The 16,683-nt window shown below is 42.7% G+C and overlaps 1 protein-coding gene across 4 annotated transcripts in view; it reads left to right on the forward strand.

The window, feature by feature from the left end:
* The window catches only part of dph1 (diphthamide biosynthesis 1), a 105,542-nt gene that overhangs the window by 52,782 nt on the left and 36,077 nt on the right, over nucleotides 1-16,683 (forward strand). For all 4 annotated transcript variants that reach the window (XM_036961178.2, XM_090218617.1, XM_090218618.1 and 1 more), the window contains exons 5-7: nucleotides 1,531-1,685; nucleotides 4,007-4,128; nucleotides 14,169-14,237. In XM_036961178.2, the coding sequence (XP_036817073.1) occupies nucleotides 1,531-1,685; nucleotides 4,007-4,128; nucleotides 14,169-14,237 (346 nt within the window). The remainder of the gene's footprint in view (nucleotides 1-1,530; nucleotides 1,686-4,006; nucleotides 4,129-14,168; nucleotides 14,238-16,683) is intronic.

Genomic DNA, 16,683 nt, shown 5'->3' on the forward strand with positions numbered 1-16,683 from the left:
TACACTGAGTGTACAAAACATTAAGAACACCTGCTCTTTCCATGACAGACTGACCAGGTGAATCCAGGTGAAAGTTATGATCCCTTATTGATGTCACTTGTTAAATCCCCTGCAATCAGTGTAGATGAAGGGGAGGAGACAAGTTAAATAAGGATTTTTAAGCCATGAGACAATGGAGACATGGATTGTGTATCCTCCATACACAATCCATGTCTCCATTGTCTCATGGCTTAAAAATCCTTATTTAACTTGTCTCCTCCCCTTCATCTACACTGATTGCAGGGGATTTAACAAGTGAAGGCAAGACAAAAAATGTAAGTGCCTTTGAAGGGGGTATGGTAGTAGGTTCCAGGAGCAATGGTTTGTGTCAAGAACTGCAAAGCTGCTCGGGTTTTCACGCTCAACAGTTTTTTCATGTGCATCAAGAATGGTCCACTAGCCAAAGGACATCCAGCCAACTTAACACAATTGTAGGAAACATTGGAGTCGACATGGGCCTGCATCCCTGTGGGGGGGGTGTAACTAACTGTCCTAATGTTTGGTATACTCAGTGTATGTCTGCTGCAGAGAGGCGAGAGACCATGAGAAGATGTGTTTTTATCACCCATGGAAATCAAAGTGCTAAAAACATGTTGGCTCACTATTTCAAATAAGATGGAGGACAAGCTATAGGATGAATTATACCAGCGTTTTGGCACAGGTCCAGACAATTAGCGCAACCTAGCAAATGTATTATTATTATTCTTTTTTTAGAATTGTTTTATTTATTTTTGTATTATTATTTTTTTTACATTTCGGTACTTGGAGTCAAAGTATCGATATAATATCGTCCAAGATAATATTGTGATATGTAGCTGTTTTGGTGTTGTCCCCCATCACTTCTGCTTCTATCTATCAAACCACAAACTATCTACTAGTAAAGTGTTGTGATCTTCCATCCCTCTCTCCCTGTCGCGCCTTCTCCGCTTTTATCTCTTATTCATACGTCTGCGGCATCAAATGAGCTACATTACAAATGTTTCAACGTTTAAATGACAATGGCCCATTTACTTAATCACAGCATAAATGTCCTTTGCTCAAGATTTGTAAATGTAAATTGCATGTAACACGAAGAACTGTAATTACCATGATCAAAACCAAAGATGGTGCTACTCTCTTTATCCGTGCCCTTTGCCCCCCATCTCCCTCGGCCCTCTCTCCCACCTCCTCCATCCCGCTCCCCCCTGTCCCTAAGTCTCTGGCGTTCCTAAGCCCAGGCGGGCCCGGCGTAAATGGCCTGTGAAATTAATAGTAATTGCATGTGTCCCTCTCCTTCCTGAAATAACTGAGGTATTTGCATCAGTGCCCAACATTGTGTGTGTGTGCCGGCTCATTCACATGGAAAGGGTTTCAGCTCTATTGCAAAAGTGGGTGTGTGCAGTGTGTGACTGTAGTTTAATGCTAGCTATATGACGAGTACTCCATGTCCATGGTATAAAACTAACATAACATATTCAATAATTAATCCTAACCCTGTCTGTCTCCCTGCAGTCCCTATAGACTCCACAGCAGGCATTAAGATGCTGTACGTGTTTGTTGATATCCAGATGGACAACGCACACTTTCTGGATACGGTCAAGTTCAACTTCCCCCCTGGACACTCTCTGGCACTTGTCAGCACTATCCAGTTTGTGGCTGCACTGCAGGTGTGTGTGTGTGTGTGTGTGTGTGTGCACGTGAATTTGTACGTGCCTCTTTGTGTCTGGGGTCTTGTTTGTGTCTTTATGTGTACATGTATATAAGCCTACATGATTTCTGTCAACAGTTTAAGTCTAAAGTTTACATACACCTTAGCCAAATACATTTAAACTCAGTTTTTCACAATTCCTGACATTTAATCCTCGTAAAAATTCCCTGTCTTAGGTCAGTTAGGATGACCAATTTATTTTAAGAATGTGAAATGTCAGAATAATAGTAGAGAGAGTGATTTATTTCAGCTTTTATTTCTTTCATCACATTCCTAGTGGGTCAGAAGTTTACATACACTCAATTAGTATTTGGTAGCATTGCCTTTCAATTGTTTAACTTATGTCAAACATTTCGGGTAGCCTTCCACAAGCTTCCCACAATAAGTTGGGTGAATTTTGACATATTCCTCCTGACAGATCTGGTGTAACTGAGTCAGGTTTGTAGGCCTCCTTGCTCACACATGTTTTTTCAGTTCTGCCCACAAATGTTCTATAGGATTAAGGTCAGGATTTTGTGATGGCCACTCCAATACCTTGACTTTGTTAAGCCATTTTGCCACAACTTTGGAAGTATGCTTGGGGTCATTGTCCTTTTGGAAGACCCATTTGCAACCAAGCTTTAACTTCCTGACTGAAGTCTTGAGATGTTGCTTCAATATATCCACATAATTTTCCCACCTCATGAGGCCATCTATTTTGTGAAGTGCACCAGTCCCTCCTGCAGCAAAGCACCCCCACAACATGATGCTGACACCCCCATGCTTCATGGGATGGTGTGGGATGGTGTTCTTCGGCTTGCAAGCCTCCCCCTTTTTCCTCCAAACATAACAATGGTCATTATGGGCAAACAGTTCTACTCTGATGAAACATCAGACCAGAGAACATTTCTCCAAACAGTACCATATTTGTCCCCATGTGCAGTTGCAAACCTTAGTCAGGCTTTTTTATGGCGGTTTTGGAGCAGTGGCATCTTCCTTGCTGAGCAGCCTTTCAGGTTATGTCGATATAGGACTTGTTTTACTGTGGATATAGATACTTTTGTACCGGTTTCCTCCAGCATCTTCACAAGGTCCTTTGCTGTTGTTCTGGGATTAATTTGCACTTTTCGCACCAAAGTAGGTTCATCTCTAGGAGACAGAACGTGTCTCCTTCCTGAGCAGTATGACGGCTGCGTGGTCCCATGGTGTTTATACTTACTGTTGTTTGTACAGATGAACGTGGTACCTTCAGGCGTTTGGAAATTGTTCCCAAGGATGAACCAGACCTGTGAAAGGTCTAAAAAAGGACTTGGCTGATTTCTTTAGATTTTCACATGATGTCAAGCAAAGAGGCACTGAGTTTGAAGGTAGGCCTTGAAATACATCCACAGGTACACACACCTCCAGTTAACTCAAATGATGTCAATCAGAAGCTTCTAAAACCAAGCTGTTTAAAGGCACAGTCAACTTAGTGCATGTAAACTTCTGACCCACTTGAATTGTGATACAGTGAATTATAAGTGAAATAATCTGTCTGTAAACAATTGTTGGTAAAGTGACTTGTTTCATCCACAACACAGATGTCCTAACCGACTTGCCAAAACTATAGTTTGTTAACAAGACATTTGTGGAGTGGTTAAAAAAATAGTTTTAATGACTCCAACCTAAGTGTATGTAAACTTCCGACTTCAACTGTATATAGAGAAGCTCTGCACCTGCGTGAGCCAGCCTCCTGCCTGTCTCTTAAAGTTCAGTTCCAAGTGTGGGTTTGAACACCCAGCTGCAGTTATTTTGGACTTAAAAGGAGGAGTGAGTGAACTCTACTGCTCATCTCAGGCCTTTACATAAGCAGTTATAGATCCACAGTAGAGCTAGCTTCCGCCTCCGTCTCCTCTCTGCTGCTTCCCTCTGTCAGTGCATGACCAACGCTAGTTCAGGCCCCTGCTAATGTAACCAGTGTTATTTATACACGCTGACGTGCTGATGTGTGTGTCATGTTTTTGTTGTGTGTTGGGGGCGGTTTGGGTGTGTGTGAGTGTGTGCGCCTCTTGCTCACGGTGTGTGTAGGTTTGTGTAGGTCATACAAGATGGAGTGGGGGGTCGTCAGGTCAGCCTCCATATTCCCTGTTTACCTCCAACTTAAAAGAACACAAATTATTCCTCCGCCTCCGAGCATGCTGCTTCTTCTTTCTTGCCTAAATTGTTGGCACTCGCTCTCAGCCTCTCACTTTGTGTGAACAGAGAAGATGTAGGTGTTATTTTACATCTATCATTGGTTGTTTGTCCCCCACCCCCCCCCAGGCGGTGAGTGCAGCTCTGAGGCCAGAGTATGAGGTGGTGGTTCCCCAGTGTCGACCCCTGTCCCCTGGAGAGATCCTGGGATGCACCTCCCCCCGCCTCGACCGAAACCTCAACGCCATCATGTGAGTGACTCAGACTTTATTATTATAAACCCATCCCACTCTCAGCCTCTGTAAGACCTGTATTACACAGTCACAGTCTGTCAGACCTGTATTACACAGTCACAGTCTGTCAGACCTGTATTACACAGTCACAGTCTGTCAGACCTGTATTACACAGTCACAGTCTGTCAGACCTGTATTACACAGTCACAGTCTGTCAGACCTGTATTACACAGTCACAGTCTGTCAGACCTGTATTACACAGTCACAGTCTGTCAGACCTGTATTACACAGTCACAGTCTGTCAGACCTGTATTACACAGTCACAGTCTGTCAGACCTACCTTACACAGTCACAGTCTGTCAGACCTGTATTACACAGTCACAGTCTGTCAGACCTGTATTACACAGTCACAGTCTGTCAGACCTGTATTACACAGTCACAGTCTGTCAGACCTGTATTACACAGTCACAGTCTGTCTGACCTGTATTACACAGTCACAGTCTGTCAGACCTGTATTACACAGTCACAGTCTGTCAGACCTACCTTACACAGTCACAGTCTGTCAGACCTGTATTTCACAGTCACAGTCTGTCAGACCTGTATTACACAGTCAGTCTGTCAGACCTACCTTACGCAGTCACAGTCTGTCAGACCTACCTTACACAGTCACAGTTTGTCAGACCTATCTGACGCAGTCACAGTCTGTCAGACCTACCTTACGCAGTCACGGTCTGTCAGACCTACCTTACTCAGTCACGGTCTGTCAGACATACCTTACTCAGTCACAGTCTGTCAGACCTATCTTAAGATACACTGTTGATTTTGCAGGTTTTCCTACTTACAAAGAATGTAGAGGTCTGTAATTTTTTATCATAGGTACACTTCAACTGTGAGAGATGGAATCTAAAACAAAAATCCAGAAGAAAAAAAATGTATGATTTTTAAGTAGTTAATCTGCATTTTATTGCATGACATAAGTATTTGATCACCATAAGTATTTGACTGTGACTGCTACCAACCAGTAAGAATTCCGGCTCTCACAAACCTGTTAGTTTTTCTTTAAGTATTTACTGCACCTGTTTGAACTCATTACCTGTATAAAAGACACCTGTCCACGCACTCAATCAAACAGACTCCAACCTCTCCACAATGGCCAAGAGAGAGCTGTGTAAGGACATCAGGGCTAACATTGTAGACCTGCACAAGGCTGGGATGGGCTACAGGACAATAGGCAAGCAGCTTGGTGAGAAGGCATCAACTGTTGGCGCAATTATTAGAAAATGGAAGAAGTTCAAGATGACGGTCAATCACCGTCCTCGGTCTGGGGCTCCATGCAAGATCTCACCTCGTGGGGCATCAATGATCATGAGGAAGGTGAGGGATCAGGCCAGAACTACACGGCAGGACCTGGTCAATGACCTGAAGAGAGCTGGGACCACAGTCTCAAAGAAAACCATTAGTAACACACTACGCCGTCATGGATTAAAATCCTGCAGCGCACGCAAGGTCCCCCTGCTCAAGCCAGCGCATGTCCAGGCCCATCTGAAGTTTGCCAATGACCATCTGGATGATCCAGATGAGGAATGGGAGATGGTCATGTGGTCTGATGAGACAAAAATAGAGCTTTTTGGTCTAAACTCCACTCGCCGTATTTGGAGGAAGAAGAAGGATGAGTACAACCCCAAGAACACCATCCCAACCGTGAAGCATGGAGGCTGAAACATCATTCTTTGGGGATGCTTTTCTGCAAAGGTGACAGGACGACTGCAACGTATTGAGGGGAGGATGGATGGGGCCATGTATCGCGAGATCTTGGCCAACAACCTCCTTCCCTCAGTAAGAGCATTGAAGATGGGTCGTGGCTGGGTCTTCCAGCATGAAAACGACCCGAAACATACAGCCAGGGCAACTAAGGAGTGGCTCCGTCAGAAGCATCTCAAGGTCCTGGAGTGGTCTAGCCAGTCTCCAGACCTGAACCCAATAGAATATCTTTGGAAGGAGCTGAAAGTCCGTATTGCCCAGCGACAGCCCCGAAACCTGAAGGATCTGGAGAAGGTCTGTATGGAGGAGTGGGCCAAAATCCCTGCTGCAGTGTGTATAAACCTGGTAAAGAACTATAGGAAATGTATAATGCAAACAAAGGTTTCTGTACCAAATATTAAGTTCTGCTTTTCTGATGTATCAAATACTTATTGCATGCAAATGAATTACTTAAAAATCATACAATGTGATATTCTGGATTTTTGTTTTAAATTCTGTCTCTCACAGTTGAAGTGTACCTATGATAAAAATTACAGACATCTACATGCTTTGTAAGTAGGAAAACCTGCAAAATCGGCAGTGTATCAAATACTTGTTCTCCCCACTGTACCTTACGCAGTCACAGTCTGTTAGACCTACCTTATGCAGTCAGTCTGTCAGACCTACCTTACGCAGTCAGTCTGTCAAACGTACATTACACAGTCTGTCAGACCTACCTTACACAGTCAGTCTCAGACCTACCTTTCACAGTCTGTCAGACCTACATTACACAGTCAGTCTGTCATACCTATATTACGCAGTCACAGTCTGTCAGACCTATGTCACACAGTCAGTCTGTCTGACCTATGTTACACAGCCAGTCTGTCAGACCTATGTCACAGTCAGTCTGTCAGAACTGTATTACACAGTCAGTCTGTCTGACCTATGTTACACAGTCAGTCTGTCAGACCTATGTTACACAGTTTGTCAGAACTGCATTACACAGTTTCTGTTATATATTACCTTCCTACCCAACACTTCCCCAGACATTGTTAAAGCTACCTTCCCCAACCTCGGTCCCTGACTGTCTGTCATCAATGTGTTAGTGTTGCCCCGGTACCAAATGTTTGACTTTCGATGCCAGGTTTTGTATCACTCGATACCGTAACGATACTCGATACCGAAATTATACTCGATATCAAAACGATACCATTGCAAAACATTTTTTTTTATTACTGAAGTCACTGAATAACCGCTGGGCTTTATTATTTTTAAACATTGAACAATGTGTTGATAACTGGACGAACAAATAAAATAACACAAAGAATATATTCTGTTCTATATTCAATGTCTTTGAAAAATACAACACCATATTAAATAACAGAAAAATACCTCTCAATTTTCCTTATGCGAAACATATCGGTGACTCGGAGCAGCCAAAATTACATCTAAACTGTTTTACAATGTAATTTGATACATACAATATCAGGGTAATTTGCTCATCTATGGCCATAATATCAGGTCACATGACATTCATTACCTATGATTCATTATTCAATACAGCTAAATAATTTAATGTATTAAAATAGTTTAGTTCCAAAATTACACGAAAAGACTTTAAAGCTAATTTCTGAAGCTTCTACATTAGTCTATACACCATAGAAATAAAATGGATTTTACACAGCATGGATTTTTACTACAATTCCCAGAATGCATTTCCCTTCCCAGGGTGCAATGCTCCGCCCAGGGCTGCTGGCTGGCTAGTGGCTACTACTAGAAGCAAGCCCAGACAATCGCGAAGTAGTCTAAATATATTATTGCTGTCAAGCTATGAGCACATTTCACGACTTTTAGTTTGTGTATACTATTATAATGCTCACATGATTGTCATGCTGAATATATGTTATTTTAATTGTCACTCAAAAATGATTCAAATTTAGTAGAATAACGACAATGTTACTATGCAAATGTCATCTGTAAAATAGTTTTTTATTTCCTTTTGAACGTATTTTGGTGCGAAAAGTACAAATCAATCCCAGAACAACAGCAAAGGACCTTGTGAAGATGCTGGAGGAAACAGGTACAAACGTATCTATATCCACAGTAAAACGAGTCCTATATCGACGTAACCTGAAAGGCCGCTCAGCAAGGAAGAACCCACCGCTCCAAAACCGCCATAAAAAAGCCAGACTACAGTTTGTAACTGCACATGGGGACAAAGATCGTACTATTTGGAGAAATGTCCTCTGGTCTGATGAAACATAATTAGAACTATTTGGCCATCGTTGTGTTTGAAGGAAAAAGGGGGAGGCTTGCAAGCTAAGAACACCATCCCACACCATCCCATGATGCATGGGGGTGTCAGCATCATGTTGTGGGGGTGCTTTGCTGCAGGAGGGACTGGTGCACTTCACAAAATAGATGGCATCATGAGGTATGAAAATTATGTGGATATTGAAGCAACATCTCAAGACTTCAGTCAGGCAGGAAGTTGAGCTTGGTCGCAAATGGGTCTTCCAAATGGACAATGACCCCAAGCATATTTCCAAAGTTGTGGCAAAATGGCTTAAGGACAACAAAGTCAAGGTATTGGAGTGGCCATCACAAAGCCCTGACTTCAATCCCATAGGAAATGTGTCGGCAGAACTGAAAAAGCGTGTGCGAGCAAGGAGGCCTACAAACCTGACTCAGTTACACCAGCTCTGTCAGGAGGAATATGCCAAAATTCACCCAACTTATTGTGGGAAGCTTGTGGAAGGCTTCCCGAAACGTTTGATCCAAGTTAAACAATTGAAAGGCAATGCTACCGAATACTAATTGAGTGTATGTAAACTTCTGACCCACCGGGAATGTGATGAAATAAATAATTTTCTCTACTATTACTCTGACATTTTACATTCTTAAAATAAATTGGTGATCCTAACTGACCTAAGACAGGGAATTTTTTACTAGGATTAAATGTCAGGAATTGTGAAAAACTGAGTTTAAATGTATTTGGCTAAGGTGTATGTAAACTTTCAACTGTAGCTGGCCATAAATGGATGTTGCATTTGACTTTACAGGTGGTTATGTAGGCTTCTTCTAACCCATTGCTTTTTACTACACATAATAATACAATTAGGCTGTCTTTATATTAATTACCAAAGTCTGTCAGAATTCCAGTTATTAACATTCATTTAATACCCCTTGGTCTTCAAGAATAGGACTTGGAAGTATATATTAGTCAAGTTGTTTTACATGAGCATAACCCAGAAATATTAGCTTTCTCTGTTGTTTATGATTTTGTTGTCATGGAGGACTGATTGGGCTCATTGCTTCGACTTGAAAAATAAATGCAGCTCTCATGAATGGCATGCTTTGAACTCCACCGAAAAGTGCTATTTGCATGTGAAAAATGTCTGCCATATTCTGCATTTGGTTTAGGCCTATTGTTTGTTTTTATTGGTGACACTTTGATATCTAGATCATTTGCAGCTGTTTAAGTCTATCACAAAAGTGTTTGAGTTTAAGCATGTGTCCATTAAGCCTATGGATTTGTTGTTGTTGTTAATCAGCGTGAATTAGATTGAGCAATAAAAGCCCCACTCATGGTCTTAATATTAACACGTTTTTGACAGTATGGAGCACAATACCACAGATAAGTTTAAAGGGGAGGAACTCCCTCAAACATTTATTCCAAAGGCTGGGATCTGCACTATGCAGCTGTTGCAAGAGCACGTTTTTCACTGGCTGTCCACTGGATGCAAAAACAATGATTAACAGGCATTTTAAACTTGTTAAATTACACATACATCCATAACCACCACAATCCTTAAGGCGCAAATAGCTAAATGAAGGAGCAGCAGTGTGATTCACATCAATGCTCTATGTAGATAGCCTATCAACAATAAGTGATATCCGCATCGCCTGTAGGCTACACCACTGCTGTCGTCCTTACCGCCAAACGTTTATTTAAGATGGATAATCTTTGGATGCCGACAGAAGTCGCACCATTGGAAGACACCGCTTGGACTGAAACCTACAGAAGCTTATTCCTGCTCTTTCCCCGCGATCCATCAAACACATTAAGGTGTGTCATCATAGTTGTCTCTGACTTGCGGTCAGACTCGCTCAGGCGGAACAAACTTAAACTTGACAAATTTCAAATGCTGATTGATTGCCATTGAGAAAACAAAGGTGTCAAATGTTTTCCGCAAACAGCCTTTCTGAATTTAAAAGTAGTCCTAGAATAAATCATTTACTTTTTCAAAAGTATCTGTAATCAGATTACAATATGTTTGCTGGTAACGTAACAGATTACAGTTTTTTGTAATCGGTTACATGTAATAATCCGTTACTTCCCAGCCCTGCTCATACACGCTAACAGGCTCAGGCGACAGTGAGTACACATAGAAAATGACCCCAGTGTATTATCATAGACACAGAATCCTATGCATTTTAAGACATAGTGGGTTCTTAATAATAGTCATGCTGTACTTATGTTATGATACCCACACACCCTTCCCAGTGTATGTGATTAGATTGGCCAGATAAGTAGAGGAGAGACAGCCATTATAGGAAACAGCCTGGTCGCACGGGAGAGCAAAGCCGTGTGTGCGTGCGTGTGTCAAGGGTGTGTTTGCACTTTGCCCATTAATCTAAAGTGGAGTGTCTTTGATGTGTGTGTAGGGGCGGGTGGGGGTGAGATGGGAGAAATAATTGATTATCTTGACTGAGAATTAGCTCCCGGAGTCTCTCACCCTTTCTCTCTCCTTCTCCCTCCCCGCTTTTCTCCCCCTCTCTCCACCTCTCCCCTTCTCTAGCGCCCCCCCTCCATCTCACTCTCTCCTCATGTCAGTGCTCTGAGGGGCAGCATACAACCAGCTCATACCTGAGTACAGAACAGTACAGACCCTGGAAACGGGAAACCAGCAGGAGGCGTCAACAAAATATAATAGTCAGTAATAATGCATAGAAATAAGGGCTGTTGAAGTATCATGCTCCATGGATTACATTTCACTTAATTTTAGCTTGCATATACCAGATTTGACATTTCTGAATAGTTTGAAATATCTCTCAGCCTCCAATACTGTCTCTCATAAGTCACCTAAATGCTTGTCTCTTATTGTGTTCAAACATTTATTTGTAAAAGTGCGTCGGAAGGGACCTATTGCTGCGATATCTATTATGTAGAAGTTGAAATGACTTCAGTTAAGTGTAGCTGGGACATTGTGGGATGGTATATTAGTCTCTGAGATGCCCTATGTCTTTAATACATTATAGAATCTATATGATTTCAGTAATTAAGAGAAGTATGTTAAAATGGCTGAATGCTTTAGAACAGAGCAGCTGTAAGAATAGCTTTAGTAGCAGATGCCCTCAGATCTAATCCTGACTCCTAGCTCTCCTCTCTCAGTCCCTGCTGCTAATGTCTGCAGACATATTAAGAGCAGAATCAGAGTGTGTTGATGCATAATGCAGGACATACAGCACAGTGTTCACTATTATAGCACAGCAACACTCAGCTCTCCTACAAAGGACAATGCATTATGAATGATAGGATAACAAAGGCCCTCATAGGAGTGCTATAGATCGCTATCCTCTTAAAGCATAGAAACACATGCAGGGTGTGATGTTGAAAAGCAGGAGGCTCATTGTAGCCAGTGTGATTATAGAGGGACCTAGTATATTATTGAAAAGCAAGCACTCGGCACCATAGTCATCACTCGTCTTTCATTTTCTTCTTGGCTCACAATTACCCTGCTTTTACCCTGCTATACACACAAAGACACAGATGCACACGCGCTCACACACACACATCCCCACGCACACAATCTAGTCTCAGTGACTGAGTGTGTGCGTGTTAGTGGTGCGCGGGTCAGCGGTTTGTTCACCCAACCGCCCGACTGTGTGATAAATTGAAAAACTGAGTCCTTTGTTTTTTTTAAACATTAGCTATGTTTTTGTTTATAATTGCCAACATTTTGGTAGGCTATTTTTAGTAAATGTTAGCCTGTTGATTTTAGTCTGTAATTAGATACATGCAGATTATCTTGGCCTAGAAGACTAAATAAACCCTTGCTCACCAGAAAATGTCATACATCTATAGAATGAATGCTTCAATCTAGGTGAAATCTCTGAAGTTTAGATTTTATCCGCGCTTCTCTTGTGCAGCCAAACGTTTAGAAACCAGGGAGAAAATGCAATAACACAACAACAAAAAATGGCTAAGATTGTCTGTGCAAAATGTCCAAATGACATCAGTTTGATAGATTTGAAGGGAATTAAATGCTGTGAAAACGATGTTTCTGACAAGATTTCAGATCGCCTTGGATGCATGTCTTTTTGTGGTTGAAATACATGCATCTTTTATGATACTGATAAAGATAGCACCTTTACAGACGGTAAATAAATCATATTTCACCACTCCTGTTCCCAAGTAAAAATGTACATTTTATGTATTATTTTTCTGCAGGAGTTAATATTATATTAGGCTATGTGAGAGAGAAAAAATCTTGCCCCATGGCAAAATTTGTAGAATTTCAGCAAACTTAGTTTAAAACTGCAACATTTTCTCTATAGCCCATGGTAAAATGTGTGGAAAAGACTAGGACCGGCTCTGACTGATATGTGGGTATGGATGAACGCGAGCCACTGCGGCCTCTCATGATGATTACAGAACAGTACAGGTCCTTTGACATTCCGTATTTGATGTCCCCATCTTGTGACTGTTGAATTTGTAGTCAGCACGCAGCATGTTTCCCAAACATTAGACTACTGTTCTGGCCCTACATTTATTTTCAAATCTCCATTTTACAGCTTTTCTCTTATTTAGTTCAACTCTGACAATGTCCTTTTTGCCTCGGTGGATCGACGTTAACTTTTTCTGCCCATATTCCCAAAAGCATTTGGTGATTACCGTGTATTTGGGGATTGCCGTGTATTTGGTGATTGCCGTGTATTTGGGGATTGCCGTGTATTTGGGGATTGCCGTGTATTTGGTGATTGCCGTGTATTTGGGGATTGCCGTGTATTTGGGGATTGCCGTGTATTTGGTGATTGCCGTGTATTTGGGGATTGCCGTGTATTTGGGGATTGCCGTGTATTTGGGGATTGCCGTGTATTTGGGGATTGCCGTGTATTTGGGGATTGCCGTGTATTTGGTGATTGCCGTGTATTTGGGGATTGCCGTGTATTTGGGGATTGCCGTGTATTTGGTGATTGCCGTGTATTTGGGGATTACCGTGTATTTGGGGATTGCCGTGTATTTGGGGATTGCCGTGTATTTGGGGATTACCGTGTATTTGGGGATTGCCGTGTATTTGGGGATTGCCGTGTATTTGGGGATTGCCGTGTATTTGGGGATTGCCGTGTATTTGGGGATTGCCGTGTATTTGGGGATTGCCGTGTATTTGGTGCACGTACAGTAAGGCCCTAAAGATTAGGCTTATACACTAATGGCAGTTACAAATAATGAAAGAAAAACCTCAATGTAGCCTATAAATGTGAATCGCTCAATAATTATACATTTATGGATTTTTTAATGCATCGCTTTCTCTTTATTCAACCCACCCGCTCTTCATCCACACAATATTTCATGACCCTAAACCCAGATATAACCGTGGGGACTGCAGGTTATGAGTTAACCCGCGCACCACTAGTGCGTGGGTGTGTGTTATTTTGTGTGTGTGTGTCTATGTGTGCCTGTCTATGTGGAGGTTAGTTGTGGCTCCTGGGGGTCCCTGTGGATGCTCACCCACAGCCCGTTCCACACACACTTTCCTAAACGCTGGCTAATTAACTCCTCTAATTGTCTCCGCCTCCCCTTGGGCCTCTGCGAACTCGCCACAGTTACAGAGGCCTGGACCCCTCACTCAGCCAATAGCAGGCCTCCTCCCAGAACACCCCCTGGGATGATACTCGTGTGTGTGTGTGTGTGTGTGCGCCCCTTGAACCCTGCCCCATCACTGGTCTCAGTGGGCTGACTAATAACACCCCTGGGTTAATTGAAAAGCCTGGTAGTGGATTAACAACATGGGGTCATCACAGGGGTGGTGTGCGGCAGTGTTCCTATACATCAGCAGCCCCTGGTCACACCTTGAACCCCTGAATCCCAGGCATAGGTCCTCTGAGACCACTTTGTTTCACCAGGAGAGAGGGGTGGGGGGGGGGGGGTGTAGAGGAAGGACAGATAGGGAGGGAGGGAGGGAGAGAAGAGAGGGAGGGAGGGAGGGAGAGAATTGTTGTTCCACCACAGGTATGCAGGGAGTGTGTCTGTCTTACTGTGTTTGTATCTCTCTCATCCTGTGCCTCTGTGTGTGTTGTGTTTGTATTTATAGCTACCTGGGAGATGGCAGGTTCCACCTGGAGTCCATCATGATTGCCAACCCAGAGATACATGCCTACAGGTAAATAATAGCATACACATAATGACCCTTTACCTCCTTACAGTCGTTCCAGTTGGCCTATAGGGCTATATTGAAATTAGTCTTACAGAAGAAATATGGAAAGCATATGCATAAGTTTGGATATTAATGGGAAAATTATTAGATTAAAGGTGAGGACAAAGCAATGAATCTGGAACAAGACTGAAACCAAACATTACACTGTTGATTTTATTAGCATTTACATTTACTGTACTTTTTGCCACATTTGTTGATAACGAAATTAGAAAATACTCTGGATACATTCAGTAACATGATAAGAATATTAATGGAACATTGGGGGCAGGTGCAACATAAGACAAAATAATGACAAGGGTTTGAGTGAGAGGACTAACTGGTGTCTCCAGGTGGCCACACACTTCTCCAGTGTACACAAGTCATTTTAATGTACTTTTATGACTCAAAGAAGAGTCTTCAACTATAAGGTACTATTTTGAGCTCTCCTTGCTGTGCTGTTGAGGAACGAGAGCGAGCAGATTGGTCATTTTATTTGGAGCACAGCCCTGCATCCCTGCCTTTACGCAATTACTGTTTTACGCATTCCAAAAATGGTCCATTATAAATTGCAATCTGGTCAGTTGGGCATGATTTGAAAGCGTGTTTTATTGCCAACATGGCTAGCTAAGTTATAAAATATGATCTAACAGTGTTAGGCTTTCACAAGGCAATTCAGAGAAGCAGATCATTTTGGTGTGCATAGAAGTAGAGTCGCGAGTGCATTCAGGTGCGTGTTCCCCGCCAAATGTCTTTACAATACCACAAACAGGCTCATTCTGTTCAGGACAACCCAGGGTATGACGCCATGTCATCTTGTATCTGTACACCAAGCATTGTGAATATGAACGATGACACTGTATATTACATGAGTTCTATGATGTGGAAATGTGAAGTGCACATCTGGACTAACAGGTGTTTGGCTTGCTTGTATGACATCAGAGCGGCATTTGTTATAATCCTCAATGTCTCATCTTTCAAAATACATCGAGTCCTCTTTATTTACAGCATTACCCTCTCTGACAACCAAAATGTGCAAAAGTTGCCTAATTGGGGGGGGGGGGGGACATCTTGTCTTGCGCAGTGCTCAAGTTCAGAACGGCTGTCAGTCAAAACCAATACTGCGCTGTGAAGCGGAGACCTTGAGCTTTGGCATTATGTATTGTATGTTACTGTGCAGCCACTGCGTTCCAATTTAGAGGCTTATCAGCACTGTTCCCTCTAAGCTGTGTGCGTGCACGGGCGAGCGGTAGCCCAAAGACTGACGCGAAGCTCTCCTGGACTGTCGCGCAGCTCCCCTGGACTGCCGCGCTGCTCCCCTGAACTGCCGCGCCGCTCCCCTGGACTGCCGCGCCGCTCTCCTGGACTGCCGCGCCGCTCTCCTGGACTGCCGCGCCGCTCTCCTGGACTGCCGCGCCGCTCTCCTGGACTGCCGCGCCGCTCTCCTGGACTGCCACGCCGCTCTCCTGGACTGCCGCGCTGCTCTCTTCGACTGCCGTGCAGAGCACAGAAGAATGTCAGCCCACGGAGAGCATGAGATTGACCTTCAGTCAACTTTCTAGAGCTTTCCCTATTAGTTAACACTATCAATATTTCCCTTCAATGTGGCATTTGTGATCGAATCAACACAATATTAGCCACTTTCAATGCAACATACCGAAACGAAACTAACTATGCAAGAGATTATGTTGTTGGCAGAACACATCGGCGAAGGATTTCTATTGCGCAGGACTCAGTCCGTACTCTACATAGACAGGTGCGGCATAACCAATCAGAACTACAGTCGGTCTATATGCACCATTGCTATATATGTATCTGTGCCATTTACGTTGAACTGAACTGTGTTTCTAGCATGAGGGGTCATGAGTAGATGCAGTTGTTTTGAGATCAAAGCGAGAGCTGCGTGCACATTTTGTTCATGTCCTTTGCTATTTGGTGAGTTATTAGCCCAGTTATAGATCATTTGTAGTCAGAAATAGGAGCATGATTGCTTCCTACAATAGCACAAAATGTGTACATTTCTAGACATCTTTAAAAAGCCTCTCAGGTAAAGAGATTTTTTTTGTCTTAAATGGGCGGTGTTGTATTTTGAGACAGCTTATTCAAGCCTAAATAGCCAATAGACAGAGGATAACATAATTTGTCTGATTCTCTGTAATAATGGTATGAGAATAATAATGCATTTTATTTTGTAAAGTGGTTTCTTGCATCAAACAACACAACCACATTTTCAGTCACCTCCTTGTCTGAAGGACAGGTGGATAAACAGGTTCATGTCAAGTCCTGCATGTTTGTTTCAAAAGTCTCATGAAATGTAGGCCTACATTGAACACCACACATTGGATGCTACTGTAGGCTGAATGATAGAACAGCTATTTCCATGTTCAAATGTTATGGGATGCATTTTCTCCATTGT

This window comes from Oncorhynchus mykiss, chromosome 24 (genome assembly GCF_057628025.1).
Source record: "Oncorhynchus mykiss isolate SJ-2025 chromosome 24, ASM5762802v1, whole genome shotgun sequence".
Lineage (NCBI taxonomy): Eukaryota > Metazoa > Chordata > Actinopteri > Salmoniformes > Salmonidae > Oncorhynchus > Oncorhynchus mykiss.